General features: G+C 40.6%; 1 protein-coding gene and 1 long non-coding RNA gene across 2 annotated transcripts; one reads left to right on the top strand and one right to left on the bottom strand.

Annotated features, from left to right (window-relative positions):
* The first annotated feature begins 4280 nt into the window (after positions 1–4280).
* LOC112847569 (uncharacterized) lies at positions 4281–6198 on the top strand. The gene is made up of 2 exons (XR_003221178.1): positions 4281–4532; positions 6019–6198. It is a non-coding gene; the product is annotated as an uncharacterized LOC112847569 (long non-coding RNA).
* On the bottom strand, positions 6103–19682 carry utp4 (UTP4 small subunit processome component). Its single transcript, XM_003449247.5, has 17 exons — positions 19532–19682; positions 17938–18102; positions 15872–16060; positions 15678–15762; positions 15190–15279; positions 14864–15075; positions 14610–14781; positions 12709–12800; positions 12396–12492; positions 11744–11808; positions 10576–10695; positions 9934–10090; positions 8836–8942; positions 8654–8749; positions 8381–8566; positions 7506–7616; positions 6103–6340 (listed from the first exon to the last, which is right to left on the bottom strand). The coding sequence occupies exons 2-17, from the start codon at positions 18094–18096 to the stop codon at positions 6224–6226; spliced, it is 2055 nt and encodes a 684-aa protein (XP_003449295.1). The 5' UTR covers positions 18097–18102; positions 19532–19682; the 3' UTR covers positions 6103–6223.
* Positions 19683–19755: the final 73 nt, after the last annotated feature.

Below are 19755 nucleotides of genomic sequence, written 5' to 3'. Positions count from 1 at the left end.
ATGTTCCAAGGAGTTTCTGCTTAGACAAGTGAACAATGAATTTCAATAATCCACACATGATGAAAAAAATGCATCAATAATAATCTCAGGTTCAGAGAGTGACACAATGGGACTTAACTTGGTAAGCGAAAACAAAAAGAGCAACTTAGAGATTACACATGAACATCAAGAGTGAACAAAGAGTCAAAATTTTAATGCTCCTGAAATTAAGATTTACCAAATGTTGCAAGGGGGCAAACAGCTAACTTTGGCAGAAATCTGTCAGGGCACACACAGGAACTTCTGTTTTTTCTTCATTAAGTTGCAGGAAGTTGTCAGTCATCCAACTTTGAAGAGAGTCTAAGAACTTATTTTGGATTGGCAGCTTAAAAACATCTTGGGGTTAAAAAGAGATGTATAGCTGAATGTCATCTGCATAGCAGTGATAATAAATGACCTTAAAGGTGCTCAGAATATGCAGAAGAGGGGGCAGACATAATAGAAACAATAAGAGCCAAATGCAGAACCTTGTGGCACACCATAGGTAAGAGAAATAGACGAGGAACTCTTACTCTCCTACTTAAAAAAGCATTTTATGATCCGAACCAATGCAGAAGGTACGGTACAACATCAGTAAAACACAACATTCTCCCGCATCACTTTGAATCTAAATATTAAAATATCAATATAGACCACTCTATCAAAAGCTGTTGCATGAGACTGTGACCTTTCAGCTTTTGGTACTGACAATGCTACTAGTGGCCCTGCAGAGAGGTGGTCAGTCTTTTTAATGTTAAGACAAACACTGCAGTCGGAAATGCCCATTTCAACTGCTGCTACAAGCAGCTTTATTGAGTATTTAAAAAATGTAAATCAATTAACAAAGAAACATATCCACTGGTTCTACTATGAATTCAGTTGGGAATCAACCAGACAGACTACACACAATTCCACTACCACACCAGTTTCCACCACAAAACTTCATAAACCCGGCTGTTACCAGAAAACCCCAATGATAACAGCAGGACCAGGGTTAAAATCACTAACACAATATCTAAAGTGGACAACATGGAAACAAAAAAGTTAAAAGTAGGGATGGGAAGCTCGAAACTGATGTTTCGAGACTGTGTCAATCTCCCGAAGCACAGATGTTTCAGTTCAATTTTATTTATACGGTGCCAAATCAGAACAGCAGTCGCATCAAGACGCTATATATTGAAAGGTAGACCCAATAATAACACATACAACTAAATACCCAATATGACCCCCTATGAGCAAGCACACTGGCAACAGTAGGAAGGAAAAACTCCCATTTGACAGGAAATAACTGCCAGCAGAAGAAGGGCCTGAAAATTGAAGGCTCTCCATCCCATCCTACTTCTAAGCTCCCAGCAGCCTAAATCTATTGCAGCTTAACTAATGGAGGATTCAGGCTTACTTGATCAAGCCCTAATGAAAAAGGAAAGTTTTAAGCCTCTTAAAGCTTAAAAGTAGAGACGGTGTCTGTCTCTTGGATCTAAACAGGGAATTGTTTCCATAGAAGGGGGGCCTGAAAGCTCTGCCTCCCATTGCACTTTTAAATAATCGAGGAACAACAATAACCCCACAATCTGAGAGCAAAGTGCTCTAATGGGGTGATACGGTACTATAAGGTCATTAAAATAACATGGGGCCTGATTATTCAAGACCTTGTATGTGAGGAGCAGGACTTTAAATTCTGGATTTAACAGGGAGCCAATGAAGGGAAGCCAATACAGGAGAAATATGTTCTCTCTTTCCTGTCAGTACTTTTGCTGCAGCATTTTGGATCAACTGAAGGCTTTTCAGGGAGTTTTTAGGACATCCTGATAATAATGAATTCCAGGGTTCCTCACAGTGTTACTGGAGGCCAAGGTAATGCCATCCAGAGTACGAATCTGGTTATGTACCATATTTCTATGAGTTTTAGGGTCGGGTACAATAACCGCAGTTTTATCTGAATTTGGAATTTACAAGATTTCGAAACACTGCTCCAAAGCGTGGCTCTAAAGCTTCACCCCAGTTCCGACAGATGGCATACCCGCTGCTTCTGGCCATTGCGAGGCGCCAGCATGATTTTTTTAATGAACCACAGTCATTTGTAATTACTGAATTAATGTTTGTGATACTACCGCTTGTTTAAAAGGAAGCCATACCCTCCTTTTTGTTGTGGATTGTGAAGACCAATATTTGATCTGATCTGAATATCTGATCACTTAAAGACTGGAATTCAAAGTGTAATCAAATAAATATTTAGAGATAATGTATAAGTATCGTATTCAGTGATTACTGTCATATAGATGTGAGAAAGCGAGAAAAACAGAGATTCATTAAAATATCTGAGTTAAAAAAAAAAACGCCTCTGCTTTCAGTGAGGACATAAAACGGAAGGACTCTTCAGCTCTGACTCCGTCTGTTCTCTAGTTGTTTTCTACTTTGAAAATGTTATTTGCTGACGTAACAAGTGACGTCATCCTCACTCTCACCCGTTACCCACACACTGTGCTGCCATAAGGAATATATTTATACTGTAAAAAAAAAAGAAAGAAAGAAAGAAAGAAAGAAAGAAAGAAAAGAAAAAGAATAAGTAGAAAAACAAGTCCATTAATTACAGGCGAACTATTTCTTAACTATTTCCATGACAGATTATTTTTTTTCCTTTTCCCTCTTTTTTTTAATTCCCACTGGTGCGAACATCTCATAAACAACAGGAAGCTTCAGGGTCACTATAACCAAAACTCTATGTTCAAGCATCATGCCAGTGTCACAGACACAGCGTCCACAGCAGTGTGGAGTTACGGAAAGTTGGAGGCAGAGGCTGCTGGGCAGAGGATGATCTAAAGACTTGGAATGGACGGTTACGATTGGCCAGAATTAGCTCATGAAAATGTGATAAATGTTACTCTTTTGTAAAGAAGGAAAACACGTAGTCTTTTAATTTAAACATATATTTTTAAAACGATTTTTTTTTTTTAAAGCTAATGCTATACCAGCTTCTTTGATTGACAGTGTGTAGAACAAACCTGATCACACGAACTAGAAAACTTAAAAATCAACCAAACACATCCAGAGTTTGAGGGCTGTGAGTAAAAAACGAGTCCAAAAGAAGCTGTAAACCAGTGTCGTTATTACGGTAAACACAGCAGTCTTTTCTCTGTATGTTTGACTTTATAAAATGAGTTACTGTCAAAAACATGAGCGTTAACAGAGGGAGATATTTGGGCTTGCTGTTTTTAAGAGTCACAATATTTTTCTAGCCTAGTTTCTGTGGCGATTTCTCCAAAACATTTGTTGATCGCAATTGAAATTGTGGTATTATTGTTTGGAATTGTGCTGTGCATGTTTATTCTATTCAGTTATATTTATACAGCGCCAAATCACAGCAACAGTCTCAGGGCGCTTTATTTTGGAAGGTAGACCCTAGTACAACAGGGGAAAAAATCATATGACCCCCCTATGAGCAAGCACTTTGACGACAGTGGGAAGGAAAAACTCCCTTTTATCAGGAAGAAACCTCCAGTAGAACCAGGCTCAGGGAGGTGCGGCCATCTGCTGTGGCCGGCTGCGGTGAGATGAGGAAGACAGAGGGCGTTTATCAATATGCGTACTTGTGCGTACTTGCGTTCTCGTGTACTCGTGATAAGTCATCAGTCGGAGACCAAGTACTGTTCCAATTCGAAGTACGCATCAAGCCGAGAACGCGAAAAAGTCCCGGATGCATGCTCGATCCGCCCGTTTTATCGAGCATGCATCGGTGTGGACTTCGGACAGCTATATGTCCCAGAATGCATTTCGTCCAAAACTCAACAGCGGACTCCCGGCACATCGTTTTCAACCCCCCCCCAGCTGTCTATACTATTGAGTGTCCACTAAAATAGAAATAAAAGCGTTCTAACATCTCACCTGCTTGTTTTTATTAAGGTATGTACACGTATGTACATGTACACTATTTTTATTAATAGAGGTTTCACTACTGAGGTTAAAAATGATATATAAGTCACTTAGATCACTTCTAAATGTTAATGTTTGGTTTATTTCAGTGTTTTATTTGTTCCTGAGTAAACCGGTTTGGCTGTGATTACAGTTAAGCTTCATAACATGTTACTCACAGTTAAATTAGGAGGGGACGGCAGTAAAAACTCCGGACCTGTGACATCATCACGTACGCAGGAGTCCGTGCTCGCGTTCTCGGCAAGTACGTACTCACCGAGAACGCGAGTACGTACTCGCGTACTTGGGCATTGATAAACGGCCATAAATTCCCACACTTGCTCAATGCGCAAGACCTACCACACCTGGTGCACAGGTGTGCGCCTCCCACTAATACACCCACTATTGTCAGTGCTGCTAATTCTCCTGGGGACCTGGGAATTCCCAGACAATACACAATCATCATTTGAAAAAACGGGACAGTAGGTGGAGAAGGAGCAACAGTTTCAGGCAAATCCCACAAATGTACGTGTCCATCCGCCTACACTTTTCGGTCAGACAGAGGGGGGAGATTGGTTTTCACCAGCATGACTGCGTCGCTGCAGGTATGCGACTGCCCAATGTTGACCCCAACTCTGCCCGTGGAAAGTTTTATTTCCTGTGTAGATTTAGAAAAAATAGGCAAACTTCCGTCAGTAGTTAGATATCTTTGGTCCCTACACAAGTCAAAGTTGTGGCTGCAGAGGCAACACTATGTGTCATAGTTACCAGTAATGTTATTATTTTGGAGGATACTTAAAGTAAATACAGTTAAGCATATACAGTGGATATTATTCTCGTCTCGGACAGAAAAAACAATGTCAATCGGTTCATTGACTGGGGCGATCGTGGCTCAAGAGTTGGGAGTTCGCCTTGTAATCGGAAGGTTACCGGTTCGAGCCCCGGCTCGGACAGTCTCGGTCGTTGTGTCCTTGGGCAAGACACTTCATCCGTTGCCTACTGGTGGTGGTCAGAGGGCCCGGTGGCGCCAGTGTCCGGCAGCCTCGCCTCTGTCAGTGCGCCCCAGGGTGGCTGTGGCTACTATGTAGCTTGCCATCACCAGTGTATGAATGTGTGTGTGAATGGGTGAATGACTGGATATGTAAAGCGCTTTGGGGTCCTTAGGGACCATAAAAGCGCTATATAAATACAGGCCATTTACCATTTTTCTAACAATTTTTTGAATTATTGTCTGTATCTCTGTGACTCTCTGCAGCCCACCACATCTTTGGTAACACCACATCATCATAACCACCACATCTTGGTAACCATGCTTTAGCTTATCGACATCATTGAATTAGGGAAAAAAAAATAAAATTGATTTATGGATATTTCACAGTCATTAATTACCCACATGTAAGCACAGTTGTTGCCTCACAGCAAGAAGATCCTCAGCCCTCATTTGGTGGGTCCTCTCGGGGTTCCTCCCACACCCCATAGACATGCAGTCAGTGGGGTCAGGGTTTACTGGTGATTCTAAATTGGTCGTCGGTTTCTCTGTGTTAGCCCTTGCACTACATAAGGAGAGTGAATCAAAGACCATCTGTACTGAGAGGTGACAAGTTTTAGATTTAATAGAATATATTTACCATTTTTTATACTTCAAGTAATGTAATACTATAGACTTTTGCCCCTCCCCCCCTGCACAGTCGTTGCCTCACAACTGTGCAGAATAATGATGAAACCAATAAAGGGACTAACATGAACATTTAAAAATACAAATTAACACCAAAGCACAGGTTTAAAAACATGTTCGCTTCATATGTCTAACAGCATTTCTGTGATTACAGTTCAAAATAACTATTAGAAGTATAGTACTGTAATCTGAGTGGCATTTGGCTTTATTTTCTCTAAAAGCATACAGTTCTATGAGAAATAAGTCATGCATGAACTAGTTTTCAGCACTACTCTGAGACAGGATGTTTCCAATTATAGAGATCTTGTGCAAATGCAGTCCTACATATTTGTTTAATAGCCACATTGAAGGAAAAAGAAATCCAGGTCTTTGAGACGTTCCTGCTGTATCATTTGTGTCTTTTTCTCATCATATAGCTCCAGTCTTGTTTACACTTTTGGTTTCCAGCAAGTTCATAAAATTAAGTGAAGAACAGACAAAGATTTCAGCGCACTCCTGCATCCAACACAGATAACAGTAAATATTTTATTTTATTTTCAAATTACATTATCAAAACCTTTTTTACAAAATGGATACTTATTAATACAACGAGGTAACAATCTCATCCTATCACATGTACTTTTAGGTTGCAAACTTCTTCTGGCGGACAGGTGCTGGCAGCTGAGACATGATGTCCAGTAGGGGGCGCTCCACTACCACCAGAGAGAGATCCTCCAATAGACTGACACACATGAGGTGCTGTGGGACAAAAGATCAGTAGAAGAGATGTTAGCAGAAAAGTGGTAACCAAGTGGCTTGGTGAAAGAAGCATCAAAATTCTGGATCCATGGCCAGGAAACGCCACAGAACTTAAACCCACTGAGAACTTGCAGTGAATCCTCAAGAAGCGAGCGGACAAACAAAAACCACAAATTCTGTCAAACTCCCAAGCACTGGTTATGCAAGAATGTATAACCAGTATAATATCCACAGAGGCAGGAGTCTGCCACAGCCAACGAACCCAAGTGCTACAATCTACAACACACATTAGCACAACGTGAGATGCAAGTTGGAACGGTATAAACTGAGACACACAACCAAGTGGTTGTGATAGTGTACAGGAATATTTGTGCCGCATATGGACTAGAAGTCCGCCGTCTCCCTCTGGAAGATATCACCGGCTGTGGTTGTGAACAACAGAGGTAAGGTCCTGTGGGACTTGAAATTTCAGACAAACAAGGAACTGCTAGTTCTAAACTTCCAGGATCTTCTCTCCCTTACACGACTCTAAAAATAAAGTGCTCTGCTATTGGACTGAGCTACAAATAAAGAACTGAAAACAGTTGCTGTACATCCACCCTTACCTGACATAGTTACAAAAACAGATGAAACAGATATATATATATATATATATATATATATATATATATATATAAAAAAAAAACAAATTTCAGTTACTTGCATTATTTTCCAGCATGTTTATAACTTTAGCCAATACCAGGACTTTGACCCCTTTCTCTTTTTTCCCTCTGGTTAACTTTGTATCTTCCTCACTCACAGTGAAGAACAGTCACACTTTAGTGACATGTGACTACAAGTGTGCGAGCTAGTATAACGGCTTCATGTGAAGGATTAATGGAAGTTAAAAGTTATTCTTTATTATTTGTGGTTTATTGTTTATTTATTTGTTGCCACAACAATGACATTGATCAAATGTCTCATTTGAAACAAGGTGGTTACTTTGCTTTTTGACCATCGTATGACTCTGAATTATTTGTCTGACTGTGATGATGTGCATTTCACAAGGTGGGATTTCATCCTTTAAAACTACTACATGTTCGCTTATAAACATAGCTGAGTGTGAAGAGGTCGCTACAGTTTGAAGCAGTAAAATGAAACATTGTAGTCACCATAAATATCCTACCTGGAAAATCTTACAGATCTTAAAGGCATGGCTTTGTCCAATCCTCTGTGACACAGGAAGGTTCTTTAATGTCATTTGATTCCAGAGCACTGCATTCAATTCTGGGAAGGGCTGCATGTAGATACAAAGACACAGAAATACACAGTGACAGAGAGAGATTAGTAAAGCCTCAAGATTCTCACAAAAATATTTCTAAAAACACAGCCAGATCTTCAGCTAATGCAGACTGTGCAAAGATGCTCTGGACACTGTTCAACACAAAGCAAAAATGTGAGCAGTTCATTTTGAAACACCTGTGTTTTTTTCTCTTTTGAATATGTATAATTGCTATAACTTCTTTATGATAAAACAAAAGTATTTCTTATCCGACTTCTCGATTAATTGTCCTAATGCATACATACAAACGAATCCAAAGATATTAGTTAATCAGTCATACAAGGGAACGTCCAGTGAAGATGAGTATAAATGCAGACCACAGAATGTTCAACAAGGTCTGAAATAACTGCTGAACTGTCCATGAAATCTTTGGAGTGGGTTAAAATGTCTGCTCACGACTCAGACACACACAGATGTTTAAACTGGTGTGGTCTCCATAACAGAAACAGCTGCTGCTCTCCACAGACGTCTGCAGTGCTTTGTAGTTTTGTGTGCTCAAAAACAACACTGCTGAATTAGTTATAATGATGTAGCATGAAGAGAGAGGCAAGCACAGTGGTGTTAGTCACATGATCAAGGCTGCCACCGTTTCTAGACTTCCTGTTATTAAAGCTTATCGAGACCATTGAATCATATTCAGCTTTCTCCTCCATCTCCATCACACACTTTGACGCTTGGGCCAACTATTTTAACACAGCTATGGACATGCACACACATACCAGACTCTGATCAATGATGCAGAACATGTATGTGTCGTGCAGAATGATGTGGTCCGGGTTTTTTGGATTGAAGGTAATGTGGGTGATGGGTGTGTCCCGCTCCAGCCACAGGGAAAGCAGTCCTTGTGTCTGCAGTCTTCGACTCCACTGTGTGTACTCCTTCTGCACCAAGGAGAATTCAAAGATCTGCACACAACAGAGAACACATGCAGTTACAGGATCTGTTGGTTACTACGAGATGTGAGTAAAACAAAATCTTAAGCTGTTTCTGACCTGCTGGTCAGCATGCACAGAGATGAGATTGTTGGTCACTGGGTGGATGGCGATTGTAGTCGGACAGGAGTTGTACACAGGAACCATACAGTGGAGCTACAAACAAACAGAAATTAAAATTTTACAAACTCCAATGTATCAAAAATGATTCAAGTTTTACACATCAATAAATCAGAACTCACCTTCATCTTGTGGAGGTTGTAGATGTGGATCTCACAGTCAGTGTTTGCTGTAGCAAGCCATTTACCATCATCACTAGCACAAAGGAGGTGCACTGGCTGTCTGGAACCTTTATATCCAACACACATACATAGACACACCAGTTATACAAGATGTTATCAAACAGTTACAATAGCACAGTATAGCTGCATGCAGCAGTGGCCGGGAATGACTTTCATGCATTAGGATTCGTTTACATGTGACCACACTGGCAATTTGCATCATGGAGCAGAAGCAGTGAGGATCTCTGGCAAGAAGCCCGAGGAGAGGTAATCAAGAGCTGAGTATACTGCTACAATCTACGAAGAGGAAACAAAAACTTGACAGAAGGAGCTGCATCAGGTCGGGATGGTTACCGACCGTTTAAGTCTGGCCTTGATCTGTCCCTGTAAATACAGGGCTTTACAGAACCGTCCCTAGACATTTGAGGGAGAGCGTTTAGTGCAATCGTTTCTTCATATTTTCCTTCCATGGGGCCAGACCTTCTTGTAATCTTATTACAAGAAGGCGTGATGAATCCAAATTTGATATTTTTGATGTGTCATAAATATGTATAAAGGAGGTCAGAACAGCAGTGAGTTTACAGGCGTCTGTAAAGCATGGTGGAAACTCGGCCATGGCTTAGGATTATTTTTCAACCAAAAGTGTTGTCAAAATTATTGCAATTGTAATTAAATGAACACACAATCACTGTCAGATTTTTGATTACCATGCAATATCATCTGAATAGTGGTTTCATTTATCAGCATGACAAAGATCCCAAACAGTCTCCCAGCGCAGTAAAAGTATACCTGGATAGAAAAGTGGAAAAAAATGCACACAACGGTATATGTGTGTGTTGGACTCCCCGGAGCGTGGAGTCTAGGAGCCAGGTTCAAGTTCCAAAAATGCATTAGAGCGAATGCATTTTTGGAACTTTAGCTTTGGTGATATCACTCAGGCCTGGGCATTAATTCACTTCAAAATATGAAGCATGTACCCAATATGTTGTGTTTAAGGTACTGTCTTGTCTTTCCGTTTGGTTTGGCTTCTGTGGGTTGTGCTCCTGGCTTTCCACTCACCTGTCTTATGTTTAAGGGTATGAAGATATCTGCACTCCTGTTGACTGACAGCAACAACAATAACTGAAGATTGGCAGGAGGAAGCAAAGAGTTTGGAGGAGTCAGAGGAGAAGCAGAGCTGGTGGACCGAGCGAAGCTCTTTAGGCAGTTTGGGCACCTGGAGAGATGAAGACACAGAGATCATCACGCTCTTTGTTATATTTAGTCAAAGGCATAAATTTACTCTATTAAAGCACCTGTAATTATTTGAGCAGCTTTATATGTAAAAACTTTTGTTGGATGGTAAATCGATACATCCAGTGAACCTACGGTTTACCTGAACACCCCGGTAGCTTCTTAAGGGGTGTAAATGTTAGTTTTAGCCACTCTGTGGTGCATTGAGAGGAGAGCTGTGTTAACTGTGCACTGTTTGCACTCACAGTTCTTGACAAGAGGGACATCCCACACAGTACTTAGACAAGTCAGACACTGGAATGGCACTCAGTCAGTTTTCAAAATAAAAAGATTCTGTGCAACATGAGTGTCAAACTTTAAAAAGACAAAAGAAAACAAAAAACAAAAACTCCTGCTATGATTTAAAGTTGTGTTATTTAAGTGCAATGTCACGGGCATGCTCCTGCTGCTGAGCACTAAGGTACCCACCTTGTTAATGCTGATGGTCTTGTTATACTGTATTCTGTAGAGACGAACACTGGAAACAGTGGAATATGCCAACCAGCCTCCACATGCAGACAAAGCACTACAGCAGATGTGATCCTCTCCCTGCAGGAAGCGACACACAAAGTACGGATACGTCAAGCAGACTAGTGCCTAAAACGAAATCTTCAAGAGTCATTGTTCTTGTTCACTCTGACTGAAAGGAAACACAAAGGCCACACTGAAACACTAGGGGCATAATTTCCCTGCAATTAAATTAAATGTATTTTATTAGAAGATACAATGTAATTATATTTACCTACAAATACTTAAAGCTGGTCGCATTAGAATTAGAAGGTCCAAAGTCTGCTTTTTTTTTTTTTTTTTTTTTTTTTTTTATTTATGTATTTATTTAACACACTATAAAGACATAATAATACAATTGCAGTGCATCCACAATTTTGTTGCACATGTACAATGACAATAAAGGATTTTTCTATTCTAAGGAGCAAAGAATGTTTTGCTGGACTCTTACTAAGTTCCACTACAGGGCAGTTTCATGTTTTCCTCAGACACCCCACCCTCAGGAAGCCAACTCTTAACTGCCAATGAGAAAATTAACTGGGAACAACTCTGATGGCCAATTGTAAAAAAGTAAGTCACAATAAAAGTAAGTTCCAAGACGGTGTTTCATCGAGTAGTCTCATCTAAATGTTTACTTCTGACCAGCACTCAAAGCCCCAATAAAGACGCTATAAACTTGAGCTTCAGTGAAAACAAGACTGTTTTTCACTTTTGCACACTTAACTATAAATGTGCACAAGGTGTGCAATCATGCTGTAGCAGTTTTAGCAATTGTCCTATAAAGTTATTTTTGAGTCACAGAATGTACACAAAAAACATTTCTCACACAAATAAGGGCGTTAAACACACAAACAAGACAGATTATATATTTTAGTGTTTATGTCAACTAAACACTGATAAGCTACCAGATTTCATGATTGTAGAGAATTGTTTTTTTCCCTGTAAATTTTCTAAAAATGTGGCATTCCTTTTGAACAGAGAAGCCCTGAAGTCACAGCTTGAAAGTGGGCTGCCATCTTTTAGAGCGTTGCAGCAAACCAAATGTTGCTCTGAATGAAACTACGGATACATTGAAAATATCAACACATACCTTCCTCTTCAGCTCGATCAGCTTCTCTGGTTTCCTCTTCACAGGTAGACGGTCACCAGGTTTTCCTGTGTGCACATAATGGAAATCTTACACTTCTAGCTTTTCCACCAGTACCTACTCGGCTCGGCACAACTAGATTAAACTCTACTCAGTTTCTGCCACATCTATTACAACTGAGCACCACGGAGTGCATGTGGGGTTGTTACAGCAGCACAGCCAAAAGTCCTGTGACATCGTTTATATGCAACACAAATACAGCACAGAGATGGAGGTCGTCAAGGCCATGGTACACCTGCTGTTATCATTATTATTATTATTATTTACTCATCAAGGATTCTGATTACTGGACTGTAATTCATGCAAAGCTGCTGTAGTATTCAAGAATAAACTGTGGAACTGGAAATAATCATTCGCTTTATTTGTCCCTTCATGGGCAATTTTTATTGTTAGCAAGTCTTCTATACAGTGAAGGTGCTGAGTGCACAATTAGCATGACGAACAAAGCTAAAGCAGACACAGTAAGGGGATTATTCTCAATAGCAGTAGAATTTTTTTTGTTTCACTGTTGATTAACTACGTAGATCAAAGAGCTCCTTAAGTTTTAGTTAAATGTTTCTCTATGCAAGTGTGTGTGTGTGTGTGTGTTGCTCACCATGTCCTTCACTTTCTCCAAGTTTCCACAGCTCTAAGCGATCAGGGAACTGGAAGAGAAGGAGTCCAGCTTTCTTTGCACAGCCAACCAGGCTCCTCTACAAGAAGACAGAAAAAAAAGGTCACCGCACCTTGTAATAGGAACAGTCACGGACAACATTGGTTTTAATAAATGGTATGACACATTATTAAAGTGCTTTAAAATAATTTGTTAACAGGCTAATCCATGAAATACAGATAGAATAACAGGTTAGTTCAATTTTAAAGACTCCACTTTAGCTGAGTTGACTTGTTGGAGGTTTTCTTCTACTCACATGTGGGAACGCTATTTTGCGCAGTGCTGACTCTTGAGTGTTCTTCTCCACCTTATCCAGCAATGGGCGCACCACCAACTGGGTGTCCATACCTGAAGGAAGATATCAAAACACCATCTTTTTCAACTTTACATCTAAACTTTAAATCCCTGGGTTGTTTCTGTAGCCACTTTGATTTAATGCACTGATTTGTATCATCACAAATGGTTTTTCCTTTTGTCACCATAACCTTTTACAAACACACATCATGAGACCAGCATGACTGAATTTGAATGTAAAACTAAAGGCAGCAACAGCAACTTGACTTTTAAAAGACAGGCCCTCTCTATACCCAGCTCTATTATCCATCTGGACACCACCATAACCACAAACAGACCACTAATAGGGACATGACATTGTGTTCAATGTGACTTCTATACAAGCTGACTTCTTTGTGCAACCAGGGTTGTTGCCTTTACTGGCCATTAGAATAAGCACAGGTTTGAAGCACTTGGCTTTAGCTTCACTTTTCTGGCCCAGAAGCTAGCCATCCTTTATATTCCACATTTTCCAGCCTTCCTTTCTCACGTATACCAAACAACAGAAAATACTCTGGTTCAGATGCTTCTGGACAAGTGGAAATACTCACTGTTACTTAGATGAGGTAGCTGCCTTGAGAGGATGCACTGGAGGCAACACTGATGATGCCCTCTTTGTAGAGGTAAATGCACAGTTACCTACACTTTGCACATCAGGCAATCTGACATCAAAGACTTGGTAGGTTAAAAATTAGCTAACGCATCAGCACATAGTGTTGAATACTTGCATTCCTACATTCATCTCTAGATCAGTGATTGCCAGAGTGAGCTGGGGGCCTCTGGTGGCCACAAAGATACTGCAGATGGGCTGCAGAAATAATAGAAATTCAGCTTGAAATTACTCTGTGTACAGCTACATATTTATATAAATGTATTTATTTATTTATATAAAAAGCTAATTAAAACAGGTAATTTGAGGTGGTTAGTTTGTGATATTATTCATTATGTTGACCTGAATTTACTGCTTTTGTATTTAGGTTTGTGTCTAAGTGGCAGGTGAGTCACACTTTGTCCTTAACACTTTGCATATGACTGGGTAACATTCACAAGGACACAGTTCTCTCTGATCTTTTGATTAGAGTGAAGATTTAAGCTTGGGTGGGCTCTATGGGAGTTTCTTGTTTTTAAGTAGGCCACAGCACTCTTGAAGTTGGGAATGGGTGCTCTACAGAGCAGGTCACAGGAAACTTCAAGGCTGAAATACTTGGCTAAAAAACAAAAAAGACATGTTAAAATATGCTGCAAATACCAACTTCTATGTTTGCTTGAGATGAGGAGGATGACATTTTATTAAGACGCTTTGTCCCTTTCCTTCTCATTCATTTATTGGTGAGCCCTTCTCTGATGATTAAACGGTATGAACCTTCATGCTAGCACACATTTAAATGTCTCTATGGCACGCGAACACCTCTGACTTCTGTCCCTGTGCCTTTGGTGTACTACATATGAGGCCACGTGATTACTCCTATGTATTTTTAAAGGATAAATTTATGTGAATGCATCACTTTGTTTGAAAATTTAATTACACATTCATCTCTGTAAATTTGAGCATAATATCCCTTCTTCCTATTAAATGACCTAAAAATTACAGACCGTACCTTTAATCTGATAAAGCAGATCGACTCCTTTAGTAGATCAAAAACTAGTTTTCAGTTACAGCTTCACCTATAAAACTCATCTATCACTACCAGCCATCATGTCAATGGCAACATTAAAAGAACATCTTTACTGACAGAATCATGGACTCGTCACCTGTACAAACTTTGAAATATCAAAAATAACTGATTACATATAGAAACTACCAAAAGCAGATTTAACACTTACCTCCAGAAACCACTGCGGTGTCTGTGTGAGCAAGTGCACTGACATCATGGGAGTGGTTTCGAAAGGTCCTGGTTCGGACCCACTCTTTATCATGCTGGTCCAGAGTTGAGGAGATGAACTGGAACTGGATGACAGTGCCCTCGGATGTTCCAGCTATGACACTGCTCTCATCCTGTGAAGCATTTATAATCAGTGACTCCACAGGTGTGTGGACCCATAGCTAGCTGCAGCAGTGAGTGTGTGTATCATCTCACCTTCGAAACAGACAGAACCAGAACATCCCACTTGGTGACCAGGTAAGTTCTAACCAGAGTTCCTGTGAGTCCGTTCCAGATCTGGACCTTTCCTGCAGAATCCCCACTGATGATGGTGTGGTCGGACAGATAACCAACGCTCCAAACAACCACTTCTTTATTCTTGGATGCTCCCATAGCCCTGTCCACCAGCAGTCTGCGTGTAGCCTGCCCTGCAGTCACAAACACAAATCACATCAGTAAAGAACACACAGACATCTCTTCTTAAAACTGAAACTCCATTTCAGTTTTAATTGATTGTGCAAAGCAGTTCAAGGAGAAAATACCTGTCTCTGCATCATAGATTGTGATCATGTCAGTCATTCCAGCAGCAATCTGTGCACTCGATGGATGCCAGCACAAAGATATGATGCGTCCTAAAGAGGTCAGATACAACTGAATCAGGCGGGTTCACAAACACAAATATTTGTTTAAGATACAGTTTTGTCATCCAGTGGTTATTAACACAAATTACGTTATCTTCACATGAGTATAGGTGCCGTATCTGTCTCTTCAGAGTGCGGACTCCAAGTTGGAGTCAGAAAAAACTCGATGCACCATTTGTGGTACAAATTTGTATTATGCAAAAGCACGGCCCGACACCATTTTAAGTTCAGTTGATCTGTCTTCAATACAACACACAGACGCTTCGGACGCTAGCAGCTGTAGTAATATTAGCTGTTCTGTTGTTCACTGTCTAACGTTTGTAGCCATTTTAAACACAGGAATTTACACTCTTTAAAGAAAAGACCTGTGAACTAGTTTGTCCTCTTACCTTTATGTCTGTTGAGGTTTCTTTGAAACTGAATCCTCTCCTCCAATATTGCAAATATCTTTACAGTCCCGTCCTCACAACCAACCTGACCCAGAAAACATTTCTTGTGATTAATGTATCAACGAGACTTACTGATGAGTCCGACACGGGAAATATCTGAAGTGTAAAATAACATCCAGAAGGTCTACACTCACTGCCAGCTGTGTTCCCTGGCTGTTGCTGCTGATGGTCCAGATTGGTCCTCCATATGCATCTACAGTATACTGGGGCCTCAGGTTCTCCAGGTCATACTCTGTGATCTCTCCATTCAAACCAGCACTGAACAGTCGATGGCCCACCCAACACAGAGCCTCAATAGCTCGGCCATCCTGTCCTGGGATCACCTGAGAAAATTAAAACCAGTGTGGATGTTAGGTCCAGGTTTCTTTATTTGTACCTGTAGGCACATTTGGTCTGCAGCTGTGAGTCATTTACCTTCCCTCTGCCATTACAGAAACAACAGACACAACACAAAAGCAAAGTACAAAATACCCAAAACAAAAATGAATAATAATTTATTAGCATCATATTATTACCTTCAAGACCACTTTTACAAAACTCCATTATATAATTGAGGGGTTTGGTAAAATGTAGAAAAGTGTAAACCCCTGAGCCTTGGCACCTGACACACCTCTCACTCACAGCAGTGAGTATCATGCCTGCAGCCACTTTTCATCGGCCTTTAGCAATAAAAAAAAATTAACAAAAAATTTGCACAGTAACCAGAAGCCTTGGTCTTGAACACCCACCCATCATCCACACTTCAAACGGTGAGGTGGATGTGTCTCTTTGTGCAGTTCGAGTGTCTGGCTAGGCTCTTGGACATGGTTACTGGGGGTGAGGGGGTTCCTATGCCTGTCACTCTCCACTTGTCATGGGAGCTTCCTGACATTCTCTCTCACACACACTCACACACAAACGCACACAGCAGAACTGTATGTTTGTGTATCTCCTGTTTTTTGTTTTTTTGTTTTTTGTTAAGGTGCTATATGTGCGTTTTTAACCTATTTGTTACAGATGCAGGAGTTGGAGACTCAGTGTGTCTGTTGGCTTCATCCTTGACTCCTTCAATAATGAGGGAAATTACTGCACAAAAAATAACACCATGGTCCAAGAGTGTGACAAAAAGTGATACAGAGCAGTGAAGGGTTCCCTACAATTAATCTTCCAGGCATATTCTAGCCATTACCAAAACTACACTATACTGCTGAAGTATTCACTTATCTGCCTTCACACGCATTTGAACTTGAGGGACATCTCATTCTTAATCCATAGGGTTCAATATGATGTCAGCCCACCCTTTGCAGCTATGACAGCAACATCCTTCCTGGGAAGGCTTTCCACAGTTTAGGAGTGTGTTTACAGAAATCTTTCATCATTCTTCCATAAACACATTTATAAGGTCAGACACTAATGTTAGATGAGGAGGTTGGGCTCAGTCTCCGCTCCAATTCATCCCAAAGATGTTCTGTTGGGTTGACATTAGGACTCTGTGCAGGTCAGTCAAGTTCTTCCACACCAAACTCGCAATTCACGTCTTTATGAGTTTTGTTTTGTGCAGTCATGTTGGAACAGGAAGGGACCATCCCCAAACTGTTCCTACAAAGTTGGGAACATGAAATTGCCCAAAATGTGTCAGTATGCTGAAGGGTTTAGGGTTTCTTTCACTGGAACTATGGGACCAAGCCCAACTCCTGAAAAACAACCCCACACCACCAAACGTAACACTTGGCACAATACAATCATACAAGTACTATTCTCCTAGTAACCTCCAAACCCAGACTCATCCATTGGATTGCTAGATGGAAAAACGATCCATATGATCTGGAGGCCATATGAAGTTTAGAGGTCTGTAACAAATGAATCTGCAGAAAGTTAGAAACTTCTGCAGACTATGCACCTCAGCAACTCGGTGATTTCACATATCGTACCATTTTGTGGCTGAGTTCCTGTTTACAGTACTACTAACAGTGGACTGTGGAATAGTTAGTAGAGAGGTAATTTCACAACTGGGCTTGTTGCACAGGTGGCATCTTATCACAGTACAATGCTGGAGTTCACTGAGCTTTTGAAATTGACCCATTCTTTCACAAATGATTGTAGAAGCAGCCTGCATACCTAGCTGCTTGATTTTATATACCTGTAGCCATAGAAGCGATTCGAACACCTGAGTTTAATGATTTGGATGTGTGCAGTGATGTCATCCATCTAATGCCATTACCTTTTCTTGGAAGAAATTGTCATTGAAGTTGAAGATTTCTACTGCGCCATCAGCCCGGGCCACAGCCAGCCGCTCAGTTTGACTGTTGAATGCCATGGTCCGGATAGCACTTGGCATGTAGTCGAAGAAGCGGACTCGGTGTACTTTAAACTCGCCCATTATTGACTAGAAAAAAGAAAAAAGGCAGTCTAATTTCAGTGACAGCTGGGCAAAAGAAGCAAAACAATACTTATAAAACAACCTTATTTTGCATTTTGACTACAAAGTTCATTGAAGGTTTGTCTTAGTAAGAAATTTACACAACAATTTATACAATTTCAAAAAGCCCAATATGATTGTTTGAAAACACTTACTGCTGATCTGAAAATGTACCTAGAATGCATAAAGACGTTTCTTACAATTTGCAGTTTTATCATTTAAAACGCTTCGTCATTTTCAACAAGCAGTCACCTCTGCCTGCCAGTATATATCACACAGTTTGACAAGATTAAGACCTTGTATCAAAACAATAAAATGAAAAGTTTGCCATCTCCAGTTCATAAAATACACAGAAATGAGCAGTCTTTTCACTGTAATGGAGATAAAAAAAAAAATATCATCCAAAAATTCAGGAAAACAACAGATTAGATACAAATGCTAAAATTATTTGTACATGATAAAGTGAAACAACTATTTGATGCCTTAAAGCCCAGTCAAAATTCTGGCTCCCACAGATTGGCTATGCCCCCTTGTGGCACATCTCAATTCATGTGTATAAAGCTTTCCATCACCATAGATGAGACAAAACAGCTGCCAAAGGATGTCAGATGAGCTCTGATGAGCTACAAGACCATCAGAAAGGAGCTTGGTGAGAGGGTGACAACTTCTGGTGCATCGGGATCTTGCTATGTGGAGTTGTTTACAATACATCTGCTCCCTACACCATCTTGCCGCGGACCCTAACTCAGGGAATGTTGAATGCCCAGTCCAGATACCTCGAACTCCCGAGTTAGCGCGTTCGAGAAAAAGCGAGGAAAAACAGGATTTTGCATCAACACCACATATGAGTGAACGGAGTGAGGCCTAGGGTCTTTTCCTGGGGACTTCAGAGTTTGTATGGAGAGTGTACGGCGTCCATCTCTGTGTCTCCATGTTGGGTGAGTGTTTATATATGCGTGCATGAGGGTGGGAATGCATGTTTGTGTCTCTGTGTGCTTGTTTGTCTGTGTGTCTTAGACTCCCCCTTTCTCTTAGAACATCTCAGCCCCCCAGGTGTGGGGAGCCTGAGATGTTCTACTTTGTTCATTACAACGGGCTGACATGTGGATAAACATAACCAGTTAATGTGAACTGTAACGCCGGTCTGCCACCTGAGGTACATAATGAGTAAACGAGTTTAAAATCTCTCACACGCTGCGCGGAATATATTTATCAACCAAATATCATTAAATTCACACATCTAGGTAAAAAAAAGATAAGTGTTCGCTCTGTGTGTTAATATAAGAAGCACGAACTACGGCAACCTATTCGTAGGCAAAGTGTAACACCTTACAGCTCATTAAAAACACGTCGTGTAATTCAGTTGCATTCATTATTAATTTAAAACATAAGTTACCAACTGTGCCTCTTCGCTGTCGCCAAACTATCTTGAACACCAACCGAGACACGCCAGGACCCACGTTGTTACCCTTTGAACCGGTAGTGGATTCATGGACATACGTCATCACGTCGATAGTACGGACAACGTCTTGGATAAAATGTAGTGGATAGTAGTTGCATATGGATTTATTGGAATGGTTCATTCAACTGCTCCAAGTATCAGGGAGTGGGTAATTGGTG

Source organism: Oreochromis niloticus, linkage group LG7, assembly GCF_001858045.2.
Source record: "Oreochromis niloticus isolate F11D_XX linkage group LG7, O_niloticus_UMD_NMBU, whole genome shotgun sequence".
Taxonomy (NCBI): Eukaryota; Metazoa; Chordata; class Actinopteri; order Cichliformes; family Cichlidae; genus Oreochromis; species Oreochromis niloticus.
Note: the sequence above shows the minus strand (reverse complement) of the source record. Positions and strands in the feature narration are given on the sequence as shown.

Excerpts from the sequence above, each read along its gene's own strand:
- utp4 (XM_003449247.5), bottom strand. The coding sequence starts at position 18,096 with ATGGGCGAGTTTAAAGTACACCGAGTCCGCTTCTTCGACTACATGCCA. Across the intron at positions 12,801-14,609 it reads CACCGCAGTGGTTTCTGGAG|GTATGGACACCCAGTTGGTG; the intron begins GTAAGTGTTAAA and ends ATCTTCCTTCAG. Across the intron at positions 8,567-8,653 it reads CTGTGCATGCTGACCAGCAG|ATCTTTGAATTCTCCTTGGT; the intron begins GTCAGAAACAGC and ends TGTTGTGTGCAG.